Genomic DNA, 13280 nt, shown 5'->3' with positions numbered 1-13280 from the left:
CGTATAAATGGCTTCCTATTTATCATTGCGTATCATTTATATCTTTTCTGATTTCTTCGCAAACAGCTAGAGAGCTAGAGGTCCCAGAGCTGTGTTGCACTGTCCATGTGTACAAGATGTGATCTCGTCAGATGTGTTGGCGCGCTGCTTCTTGGACTGCAGGTAAGCTTTTATAAGTCAGTTCTAAAGATAATTTGTTAAGGATTTGACTGTGGTAATAACGGTTTTCTTCCCTTGTTCAGCCTCCAGCTGGAGGCTGAACAAGGGAAGAAAACCGTTATTACCACAGTCAAATCCTTAACAAATTATCTTTAGAACTGACTTATAAAAGCTTACCTGCAGTCCAAGAAGCAGCGCGCCAACACATCTGACGAGATCACATCTTGTACACATGGACAGTGCAACACAGCTCTGGGACCTCTAGCTCTCTAGCTGTTTGCGAAGAAATCAGAAAAGATATAAATGATACGCAATGATAAATAGGAAGCCATTTATACGATTGAAAGATGACAATAGAATAAGGAACTACGTTAAATTACTTACTAAATTTTGCGATAATTTGAACAGCGTTTCACTATAAATATGGCGGACTGGTCGTTTGTAAAGAATGCTGGGAAGTTTGTCACTCAGCGCGCGCGTGGCACACGCGAGTTCGCGAGGTCGCAAAAAGAATAAACGGCATGCAGTGCATGCAGAAGCGATGACGTTTCACAAAAGGTCTAACATAATTGAGGGCGTGATAAAGACTGTTATCCAATTGCAGTGTACATTTTTTTAACCTAAGAAGCAATGTTTGTGATTGTCTAAATAGCATAGTTAGGATATGATGGAATTAAAATAAATACAGAATTAACAGTAGTTATAAATTCACAGGGCAAGGTTGCAAAGTTAATAATACATTTTCTTCGTAGATTTGCTCAATTGAACAACAGTAGATTGCGTTGTATTGTAGTGTGTGACTTCCGATAAACGACATACGATACACGGGGAGTCAGCTTTTAAGCTGCGAGAAAGGTCAAATGGTCTCTTGCCCACCGCGGCCCTTATTATATAAAAGAGTTAAGAAATTTCTGTCTACTAATTCTAATAGATCCCATCACATGTAATTAGTCTCTTTCGTTTATACATTGTAGTGTTCCATTCTAACTGCACGGGAGTATTTTGCTTTTATGTTCTACGCGGCGATTCTTGTTACCAAGTTAAACTTGATTTCTGTTCGACCGAAACAGACAAAAAGATCGAGTCGGTCTTGCGATGACAATAAGCGATTTCCTGACGTCATCGCTTAAAAGTTCCAGTGACAGAGGAAAACTAAACAAAATATTCAATTCGCATTATTCAGGCTTGAGTTACGATTTTGGAAGCTTCAGTGTTCTTGATTTTCAATTCTGCCATAAATAGGACTGTCCCGTACAGCAAACGGCAAACGCGAGCTTGCCTTTCATTTTGGTACCTTCTAATCGAATTCTAAAATTAATACCTCATAAAAATAGGGAAAATATCCCACGTTCACGACAAACACAAAACTACTCATTTCCGCTTACAAACGTCAAATGGAAGACGGTAGAAGTTGAATTTTTGCCGTTCGCGGGAAAAACAAACGCCATGCTTAAGGTGGCTCAACTGGATTGTTTAGGGGTAACACTGCTGAAGTTTGAGAATTAAACGATCACCACAGTACACAAAACAATACCCCTGAATAATGAGGACACTCGCTTGTAAACATGAAATCTGCGAGAAAAAATCAGTACATTGGAGGCCCAATTTTACTGCCGTAAAAATATCCTGGTGCCGAGTAATACGAGCGAAAGTAAAAGACGAAATGACGTCATTTCGTCGCTTTGGCAACTCCGATGTCAATATAACACTGATCATAAAAAAATTTCATCTTTATCTAATACAAATGTGGTGATCGTTTTTCGATAGCATTGTTAATGGCGACGTAGTTAATTATCAAACTTGAGCGGTGTTACCCCTTGAAAATCCAGTTGAGCCACCTTAATCTCCCTATTTCTCGCGGTCCTAAAAACCTCAAGCAAGTTTTGCCTTTCTGAGTAATAATTGAGCAAAATGACAAGTTTATAGCTCTTACACTGTCAAGGACGGAATAGTCAACGATTCTGTGAAAAACAAAAAAAACACTTTTATTAAGTTTATATAAAAAATCTCGAAAATTTATGTAGCAGCTTTTACAATTTAGGTAGAAACTTTTTTTTTAATTTTGGCAATTTTTGAGCAACTTTTGGCGTTTGGAGAAATTTCTTGCGGTTCTAACAACCTCAAGTTATTGAGCAAAATACAAGTTTAGAGCGCATACAGTATCATGCACCAAATAGTCAACGATTTCATAGGCACATAACACATAACAACACTTACATACATACATAATTTTATTTAATCTCGGGTTGACGAGGCTTGTTGGGCCACTAGCAAATAAAAAAATTGCGAATTTGCCGAGAAACTAAAATAAATAAAACTATTTACAACATAAACAAAGTAAGAAAATAAGGGGAAAAAAGAAAACCTATCCAATAAACTTAGCTAACAAGTATTACTTAAAACTTAAGTCCGCAGACGCCTTTACAGAAGAGTGGAAGAGAAGTTAAAGTTCTTAACTTTTCAGAGATGTTTTTCCATGTGACGGCTGCTGAGTATTTAACAGAATTTAAGCTGAAACGAGTCGTATTAGGTTTAGGCACATACAATTTGTTAACCCTTCTCAAGTTTGACAGCTTGGAGTAAAACAACTCTTTAATTAAAAGCTAAGTAGCTAAAGTATTTTTTGACCGATGTAAGCAATTATTGTGAAGAACGAAAAATAAAGCTTTTAGTTAACGTTTATATAAAAATATCAAGAAATTTTTGTAGCAACTTTTAAAAATTAGGTAGCAACTCACCAGGCGAGCAGAAAAAGGTGACAAGGTTACAAGACGAGGGACGGAATATAAAGGCTACGTCAAACGGAAGCATAAAACAAGCTTAACCCCTTATCAGTTTGCGTTGATGTTATGTTGCTTATAACTGAAGAACGAGTCCGATATATGAACCTTTTTTCCATCTGAATAGGTAAAGCCCCTCATATGTAGCGCGTTACACATTCTAAGAAGGGGAAGATCAAGCGAACAAAACTACTGGTCTGTTACTGGTCGAAGTATTTCATACCACACTTTTTGTCCCACGCGGCTCAAAAAAGCGAAAAAAATTGGAACAGCCGTTAAATACTTAAATTTAAGCCCCTCCCCCTCCTTAAAACTTAAGTTTTTGCATAAGCACTCCCTTTCGAATTATATTTCCTCCCAAGACAACTAAACTCGGTTATGCAAGCAGACCCTGGAAAACGGCTGTAAAGCTCAGACAGCGCGTACAACCGTCAAGTGCGAAATCTGAACAATAAATATGCTAATAAACAATCATGTTTAGTGAGGTCCAGCAGAGTTTGCAAAGTTTTTTTTTTTCTTTGTTCAAATACACGTCGATTTTTATTCTATAAAATTCTCGTAGCTACAAGCTTCTGCTGTGTTCCTTTTCGTACTTCTCCTATAATCTCGTACAAAGATGTTTAATCACTGGTCATGAATTTAACGGATTCGATCACTTTCGTTCATTTATTTTCATTTCTTTTGAAAACAAGCTCTATTCCGGCAGCATTCCTCGGTTGTAACATGAAATGGAGTTTCCGTCCAAATTCACTTTGGAGCCTTATTCATTTGGTGTAATTTATACCAGTTGCTTTTTACCCCTTTTTTGTAACCAGTTACTGAAAAGCCCTGTGCCGCAAATACCTCGCCCTTGACAAGCGAATTATTCAGCATCGTTCGCGTATAAGAAACAGTCACAGTTCGTCCCATTGGCGATAGAGGTTTGGTATTTTGATAATGAATCGCAGTTGAACCCTGGCAACTTGAACTCTGAAGGGAAACGAAAAACAGTTTGAGTTAGCGGGATGTTCGAGTTAACCGAGTAAAAATGACTGAAAGTGGGTCCAAGAGAAGTGGAAGTTAGTTCGAATTACCTGGGTTCTACTGTAGTTAGGCCTTTCTCGATTATGCTAGTAAAACTGGCATTTAATGCTACAAGAAATTCCCGCATAAAGCCAGAAAAATGCTAAAATAATGCCTGATTTCTTTTAAAAATGCCACTTGAATTCCAAAGAATGCTTTATTTTATTTCAAACAAAACGTACAAACTCTTACATTAAATGCTCATATCAACAACAGGTGATACTTAATAATTGTTTGTTTATAAAAAAATATAAAATAAAATAAAATGAAAAAACATATGTAAAAAAAATTAAAAAATATATTTTTTTCAAAAAACTAAAAAAACACACACACAAGTAACGCAACACAAGTACACAAGTAACACAACGCAAAAACAGTCGAAACAGACAGAAAACAATCAAATTAAGTAATCAAAATTGTGAAACTTTAGGATTATTTCTCCTTCTGAGTGCTGAAATCTGGATCACTGTCATGAAAAATGACAGAAAATGCTAGAAATTCTTTTTCAAGAAAAAACGAAAAAAAATGCTCGTTTTCCCAAAAAATGCCGAAAAAAATGCTAGCATAATCGAGAAAGGCCTAACTGTAGTTGCTCGTCAAGGCACAAGCTCTGTACGTCTCTTTTCTTCGTGATAGTTGACTTTCTCCCCACCAACTCAAAGCTTGAGATGATGTGGTGTTTTTAACAAGACACCGTTCAAGGTAAATGGTCAGAAGCAAACCTTCTCCTTGTGCGTTTTCTGTGTAAAGAGTTCGGTATAAACATAGCAACACTTTCTTTTTCGCTGTCGTCTCGCGCACGTTCAATCCTAGAGGAGAATTATTTCTTCATGCCAAATCCACAGAAAAGTACAATACTTCTTGACTAACAACACAATATTTCAATCTCTTTATTCTCTTTTCTTTGATTGGAGACCAGATGAACCAACATTTAAAATGTTGTCAGTTTTCGACTTGGGAATTTTCTAAATTACACCAATACACTTATCAATAAATTTCCAACAACACACAAAAGATAACCTTGTGTAGCACCTAGCTCAGTTTAATCGAACAAACTTTTAAAAATGATTGCAATTGCTAGTTTCTAGTTTAGTCAAAGGCGCAGAATTATATCTCAAATTTCCAAGCATGTCAAAAAACCTCAAAAGCCTGCTTGAAAACCTAGCGCCAATTCATTGCTATTTTTTATCGAATTGGAAAAGCGTTTGAACAGAATTGGCTGTCTAAAAGCAGCGTTACAAATAACCCAAATTGCTATGATATTAAACAGAAGTACCCAATGGCAAAAATTTTCCAAATGGACTTGGCGGCTTGGCGTTGCTCGAAACGATTAATAAACATCGAGTAATTGGTTCACAGTTAATTTTAACATTCGTGGGAAAAAAAACTATCCGATCTTCACAGCCAGCTAGCAGTAGATACTTAAATGAAAGTTGCCAGCCAGGATCCGTTTCGAGTGAGCTTTTTACCAACCAGTACCACTTATAAAGCCTGGTTTTCCCAGGAACTTTTACAGTATTTTTTTCCTAGCCAGAAAAAGTAATACTAGCTATAAATTACACCAATATAAAATTAATTAATTTATTATGTTAAAATTGATAATAATATTCAATTGATTAATAAATTAATTTATCTATCGATTGATTAAAGTGTATATGACATGACAAATATTTTTTGCTTATTTAAAAGGCCTTTCGAAATACTGAAGAATGGCGGTTTTTTTTGGAAATATCTTTTTTCGTTTCAGAGATATTGACGTTTTTGTATTATGCAAATTAGATCAGCGATATAGTAGAAAAAGCAGAAAATATTTTTCATGTCATTAACTGATTGACTGAATGCAAAATCTGTGGTCATAAACTACAAGAATTCAGTAATTAATTAAGCGATTAATTAAAAACTAAATAATAATTTTAAATAACAGATGCATCTGTTGTTGTTGCTGCTGTTGCTGCTACTGCTGCTGCAGCTGTTCTCGTTGCTGCTGCAGCTGTTGTTGTTGCTGCTGCAGCTGTTGTTGTTGCTGCTGCAGCTGTTGTTGTTGCTGCTGCAGCTGTTGATGTTGCCTCTGCAACTGTTGCAGTTGCCGCTGCAGCTGTTGTTGTTTTTGCTGCTCTAACTGCAACAGTTGCTGCTGTAGTTGTTGCAGTTGCTGCTGTTTTTGTTGTTGTTGCTGCTGCTGTTGCAGTTGCTGCTGCACCTGTTTCTTCAACTGTTGCAGTTGCTGCTGCTGTTGTTGTCGTTGCTGCTGCAACTGTTGAAGAAGCTGGTGTTGCTGCTGCAGCTTTTGCATATCCTGCCGTAGCTGTTGTATTTGCTGATGCAGCTGTTGCATTTGCTGCAGGTATTGCTGTTGCTGCTGCTGCTTTTTGGGTTGCTGTTGTTGCTGATGCTGTGCTGCTGCTGTTGTTGTTGTTGCCTCTTTTTCTATTGCAGCAGCAACAACCCAAGTATCTTCTATGGCTGCGGAGCATCAATGAAAAAGCGGGTTAACATGAATGGATGATTTTCTGATCTTATATGGCCGATTCAATTTTTAAAACCCAGAGTAGCTGGGAACTAAAACGGATGACATGAGATGAGAGGAGAGGAGAGGAGAGGAGAGGAGAGGAGAGGAGAGGAGAGGAGAGGAGAGGAGAGGAGAGGAGAGGAGAGGAGAGGAGAGGAGAGGGAGAGGAGAGGAGAGGAGAGGAGAGGAGAGGAGAGGAGAGGAGAGGAGAGGAGAGGAGAGGAGAGGAGAGGAGAGGAGAGGAGAGGAGAGGAGAGGAGAGGAGAGGAGAGGAGAGGAGATGAAGATGAGAGGAGATGAGATGAAGATGAGATGAGATGAGATGAGATGAGATGAGATGAGATGTGACGTGACGTGACGTGACGTGACGTGACGTGATGTGAGTGATGTGATGTGATGTGATGATGTGATGTGATGTGATGATGTGATGTGATGTGATGAGATGAGATAGGATGAGATGAGATAGGATGAGATGAGATGAGATGAGATGAGATGAGATAAGATGAGATGAGATGAGATGAGATGAGATGAGATGAGATGTGACGTGACGTGACGTGACGTGACGTGATGTGAGTGATGTGATGTGATGTGATGATGTGATGTGATGTGATGTGATGATGTGATGTGATGTGATGAGATGAGATAGGATGAGATGAGATAGGATGAGATGAGATGAGATGAGATGAGATAAGATGAGATGAGATGAGATGAGATGAGATGAGATGAGATGAGATGAGATGAGATGAGATGAGACGAAATGCGATGAGATGGAATAATGAACAGCAAATATACAATTTTTGGCAAAGTTTTAAAAAAGATCTGTACACGCGTTTCAGAGCCACCTTAAATGTTCGAAAATTAAAGGTGTTTTTAACAGATTAAACCATTGCTATGGTAACTTGTAATATCAAGTTAATAATCAATTAACCAGTAGTAGGGCAATTGTAAAATAACATATCTGTTGCGTCAACCGAAAAAGAGTTATAGTATTAATTCGTCAAAGTTGAGGTTCTGCGTGGTTCCCTCTCAACGATTATATACAGCGGCACTACCGAACAGCCCAGCGATCTTTCGCATCAGTTGAAAGCTGTTGTCATGCAGACTTCGTTTAAAACCTCTCACCGGATTATACATATGCAAATGTGCTAGTTAAGGGACCGTTCATTTTTTATAGAGTAGGGGGACTGGTTGGATTTGAGGGGGGGGCCATGCGAAAACATATGGCTTAAAAGGGGGGTCAGCCCCAAAAAATATGGTCTGTAAGGAGGGGGGTAACTGAAATAAATTCTTATTTAAAGTGTTGTAACGAGGGCTTAGAACTATAATAGTTTAAAACCTTGCCAGAATGTCCAAAATAACATTCCTGAGGTTCTTAAAGTTCAAATTTTCCCGGGGGAGCATGCCCCCCGACCCCCCTACTTTGTTATATGTACAAAACGGCTCATTGGTTACAAATGCAGGCAACCATACTAACAAACGCCATCACGCAATAAAAAATCAAAGCCAATGTCAGCTATTTGGAGGATGTCACTTGTCTATAATTATGACTGAAAAACTGATACACTCTTTAGCTTGATAAATTTTAAATTTACTTGATCGTCGCGTATTTTTAGGGGGGGGTGATCGAAAAAAAATTGGATCTCCAGGGGGGCCAGGCTAAAATTTCCGATGAGGAAGGGGGGCTATCATATATAGCAGCGACTATCGATCAAATCTCACCAGCCCCCCTCCCCCCTAACAATTAAAAAATGTACGGTCCCTAATCCTAGAAAAATAGGTTTGAAGTTTAAATCTCTTTCTCTCTTGAGCAAAATGACAAACTTATTTTAAAAGCTAAAAAACTGGCCATATATGCCTTTGAAAGTTAAAGTCTGCCGGCATGATGTTAAATGTTTTTTCGCTGAGAGATATAATAAATATCATATAAACTTGGTTTTATCAATATGCTGAAGTTTAAATCCAGCTACGAAGCCATTCTTATCTAAATATTAAAACACTGTTCAACCTGGTGGTGGTCCGGTTCATAATCTACCTTCATTTTTTTTTTGTCGGCAGGCCATTGAAGGTCACGCATGTTGATTGGTTTAAAACAGGTCATCTTTCAACACCCATGGGGGAAGGGGAATGGCACGGAGGAAGTGTTTTAAATTACTTGCCACTTAAGGGATTAAAATCACGTGCGTTATACTCGTTTTCCTTGTGTTTAACTCAACAAAGAATCCTCGCCCCTCGACCACAGAGCAAAAAAGGAACTGCTGGGCAGTTAGAAATGACCAGCACGAGGTATAAATGAAAGAGACACGTTATATGTTATGAGTTTTAGAAGTAGAAAGAAACTCTGATATCTCTTCTTTCAAAGACTTCATAACGATCAAAGCGCCTTTGACCTTTAATACTGACAGCCAAGTTTCGTATATCGGCTGTCACACTTTAACATAACGCACTTCTCGTTTTGAACGTAGGGCATTGAAGGTCAGGCGTGTTGATAATGTGTTGATCATCTTTCTTCACCCACTTGAAATTGCCTGGATGGAGGAAGGGGAATTAAGTTACTTGCCACTTGAAAAAATTTAATTTCGTCATAATACCCATAACTCCTTCGGGCATTTTCTTTCCGTCATCATTACCCAGAACCCTTGCGGCAAAACGTCATCATTACCCAGAGATTCATCGCGGCCTTGTTCGAGCAAATCGAGATTTTTCTGGTATACATACCGTATATACGCGCAAGCTACAATGAATGCCTCCTCGGAGAGGCAAGAGCCCTGCAGGGGCAATGATCAAAGATCGTCTTTTAAATCCTGGTTTTCACTAGCGACGCAAGCACAAGCACAAGCGCAAGCATAAGCGCAAGGACGAGAAAAGGAAAATCAAAGATCTCTTCGAGATATCGGCTTTTTTGCATGAAGTTAGTATGAGTAGAAGGTTTATCCTGGGCATTGTTGTTCGAACATACCATGGAAGAATTCAAACGTCTTTCAGTTCAAGCATTTTTTTTAATTTTCGCGAAGGAAATGCTGTATTTGTCAGTCGCGACGGCCGGGTGCTTTGCGACTCATATACTTTGGCTTGGTTAAAAATGAGAAACCTTGACGTTTGCCTTTAATCGAAATAGTTGTTTCCTTTCGAGTTAGAAAGATTTCTACTCGGCTTAATGCAGGGTTCCCGATAAAGGTTACGCACGACAGAGTTACCTTTTGTCTCGTCACGCAATCTTAGCCCCACATTGAGAAGTAAATTTTCGTTTGGATATTACCAAAAGCCGCTTCTCCTCGCGTTATTCTTTACCTTACGGCTACACATGCCATTTCTAACGACTACATTTCCAGTAAAACAGTTGCTGTTTTTTTTTTCTAATGGCTATGCATTAACTTCGAACAGAAGCAAAAACTTCTAGTGTTTACTGCTTCCACCGGAAGTAATTTCACAACAGGCTACTAAAACACTTGTAAATATCACTTCACACCTGCATTTAATGATGTTGCAATTCTAAATTGTGCAACTCAGCAGAAATAATCATTTGTCACGAAATGAGTTCCCTTCGGTTAACTATTTTGCAAAGTGTGTGAAAGACTTGTACCAGTACAAATTTGCGTTGTTAATTGTTTAGGTTAGATTAATATTAGCGCCTAAAGACTTCTACCAATACAAGTTGCGTTCTCAATCGTTTTAAACTTCGTTGTCTTGGATCGCTTAACCCCCATCACATTCTTAATTGGTTATGTCACGTAAGATTTGGGCTACTCACCTTTTTAATTGTTATATAATGTTTGTGAATTTGACAAGTCACGTTTTTTTTACAAGAACGGAAGTGTTGAAGCACAACTATAGAGTGACACTTTACAAGTCACGCGCTTTGAACACCCACAGCGGAAAGTATTCCCTTAAGAAATTAAAGTTTTAGTGTGTGAAAGACTTGTACCAGATTTGAGCTACTCACGTTTTTAATTGTTATATAACGTTTGTAAATTTGACAAGTCACGTTTTTTCTACAAAAACGAAAGTGTTGAAGCACAACAAAAGAGTGATAAGATTCATTAATTATGAATGAATTACCGCATGCTCCATACCCCTAGGGGGGTCTGGGTATGCCCCCAGAAAAGTTGAAGTCTCTTAGACGGGATTTCCATGGTTCTGAGCAGCTTTTAACATCTTTCAACTAAGTTATTAAACCGTTGTTTTTCCTTGATAATTTAACAAAACTATTCTTTCCTCAATTTACCTTGTTTATCATTGAATTATATTTGGGACAGACACTCTAGTTCTTACAAACAGTGATTGAGTTTGAACTTACAAACTTACACGAGAGAACAGATAGGCGTGGTTTTGTTCACGCACGAGCGTGGAAATCTTTAGTCCCTGGCAAAGTGACCTGGGGACGACTTGGTGATTCAATGCTTTGCTTGTGAAATCGCTTCGTTCAAGTTTGATTTTTGCAAAGAAAAGTAAAAAAACTCGCTAAAAAGATGCAAATGGAGAAGATAATCTTGCTAGCAAGGCTAAAACAACTCTTGAATGCTAAAAGGAATGTATTTTTTTAAAAATCATACACACATGTTTTGTTACATTAAGCACAGAAGCTCGTAAATTGCCGCCCAAAACAAGCATTCGAAAATCCCCTATTTCTGAAAAGTGGCTGTCCTTAACTTTGATCGGATGGACGGCCGTCTGTCTAGAGGGGGCGGATGTCAACAAATATTTCAACTTAACCTTAGCTAAAAATATTGACACTTTTTTCACTTTAACCAGTGTCACTGTCCTTATTTTCTATTTTAATGTGTTAATTTTTATTTTTCTTGTAGATCAAGGGAGGGTGGCTAGCCACCCAATCCACCCCCCCCCCTGGATCCGCCCCTGATCAATACGGTTCTATCTTTTTATTCAATTCTATGAACTGCTTTTATGGTTTCAACCAAGGTTTCATTTTCCTCAAAGTTTCGAGACAAAAGGATAGGAAATATTTCGCGCTGAATGTGATTTGTTTAGCGAATGTTTTCAAGTCTATAAATACTTCAAGCAGGTGAATGAAAAACCGTTTTGTTTTCATCAATGAGAACCACTTTCAAATAGTTAATGACCATATACCTTGCACTCTGTCCACATACAAGCACTCAAAACATTGCATCGCAGGGCAGCGAGAATTATCTTCAATTTGTCATGGGACACACCTTCGGATACGGTGATGGAAATCACTAAGTGGGACTCAATACTCGATTTATACAAACTCAGTCTTATTAAGAGGAAATCCACCAAGACTTCGAGTAGTTATTGGACAAAATATGTACCAAAACTATTTACACCTGATTGACTTGTGTTACTGCTTCAATCTTATCAAAGAAATCTTTTTTAAAACACAAATCGAAAAAATTTTAGTTCCGCTTCACTAATCGCTTAAAGAAAAAATGCTACACTGAGATTTGCCCATACCTTAAACTTTGAAATCATTCTCAACTCTGAATGTTGTTGGTGTTATCACGGATAATTACTTAATCTTTACCTTATATTAAGGCTAGGAAATAACGCAATAAGATTTAAATTTTTCTGAAATTGATTTTTGTCCAACTTTAATAAATATTACTCGACTTCCTAGTGGATTCCGTCTTAAGCTGTTTTACAATATTGTAATCGAAAAGATTCCTAAAACGATTTCAGATTTGTTAACGTAGCGACACGGACCCTACAACCTAAGAGGACACCAAAAAGCGGTTGTCCCCAACTCCTTTTTAAGAACTTAATTAGCACAGAGGTGCTGTCTTATATATGGAATTTTGTGTCAAGCTACTTTAATAACGCTACCAACCACAAGCAGTTTTGCAAAAAAGCGAGAATGGACCCCATTTTTAAAAAAAATAATTTTGGCAGTTTATCGATCCAGACAACTCCAAACCACATGTGTGATTTTCAATTTTACATCATAATCTTATTAAACATAATATCGTTTATTTTAGTTTATTACAATGTAATATTAATATTTCTTAGGTAGATAGTTAGTCACACATACACACGAACCTTCGAGTATGTATTTGCTTTAAAACTGATCGTGGTTAAATAAAGGTTTATTATTATGCATAAAAAATAACAATCAGATCACAATACATTAGAAAATCTCGATGATTTGGTAAGTGCAGAATGCAATATGGAACAATTGAAAGTATGATGTTTTATATATGTTCGTGTTTATTTGCTTTATTTTACTTTCGGAAAAACCGTTCACAGGCTACTTGTATTCTTTCCCAGGTGTTCCTTACGCTAATCTTTGCAAACGTAACACGACACTTTTGTTCGTTTGTAACAAAATACTTTTGTCTTCCTTGAAAATGCGATAACATGAAACTTTTGTTTTTTTGTTTGTTTTACGGCGGCATCGATGACATTTGTTTAATTTAATTAAGTTACGGTTTAGACTGCACGAAAGACGATTCTCAAAAACTAAAGAAACAAATCTAATCAAAAAACATATTTTTCGACAGATTTTTTAAAACGCAGTACAGCTAGGATATTTGTTTCCTGGTTAACAGGTGTTCACGCCGAAAATCCCGGTGCAAGTTTTTGCATACCTAAATATGAAAGTGCTGTGAAAAAATCTAATTTAATTAATTTGCGGTTTTTACTTGGCGCCAAGAAGTCTGCAGGAAGCCTACCGCAAACACGCAATACAAGCGATGTTCATGATAGTTCCGGAAAACAACGTAGACTAATCTGCGCATGCGTTTGGTGTAAATTACGTTGAGTAGTACCACAAGGAGAGCAAAGGGTTTTCTGAAACAAAT

The 13280-nt window shown here is 37.6% G+C and overlaps 1 protein-coding gene and 1 long non-coding RNA gene across 2 annotated transcripts in view; one reads left to right on the top strand and one right to left on the bottom strand.

Moving 5' to 3' along the window:
* Positions 1–78: 78 nt before the first annotated feature.
* LOC144637723 (uncharacterized) overlaps positions 79–13280 on the top strand; it is a 111266-nt gene continuing 98064 nt past the window's right edge. Inside the window, exon 1 of the long non-coding RNA XR_013567776.1 lies at positions 79–145. This is a non-coding gene — a long non-coding RNA (uncharacterized LOC144637723). The remainder of the gene's footprint in view (positions 146–13280) is intronic.
* The window catches only part of LOC144639046 (uncharacterized), a 33668-nt gene continuing 26092 nt past the window's right edge, over positions 5705–13280 (bottom strand). The window contains exon 3 of the mRNA XM_078498308.1: positions 5705–6464. Within this exon, the coding sequence (XP_078354434.1) occupies positions 5956–6464 (509 nt within the window). The 3' untranslated portion in view covers positions 5705–5955. The remainder of the gene's footprint in view (positions 6465–13280) is intronic.

This window comes from Oculina patagonica, chromosome 14 (assembly GCF_052425735.1).
Source record: "Oculina patagonica isolate OP01 chromosome 14, crgOcupat, whole genome shotgun sequence".
Taxonomy (NCBI): domain Eukaryota; kingdom Metazoa; phylum Cnidaria; class Anthozoa; order Scleractinia; family Oculinidae; genus Oculina; species Oculina patagonica.
The sequence above is the reverse complement of the archived record's forward strand: the minus strand, read 5'-3'. Positions and strand labels throughout refer to the sequence as shown.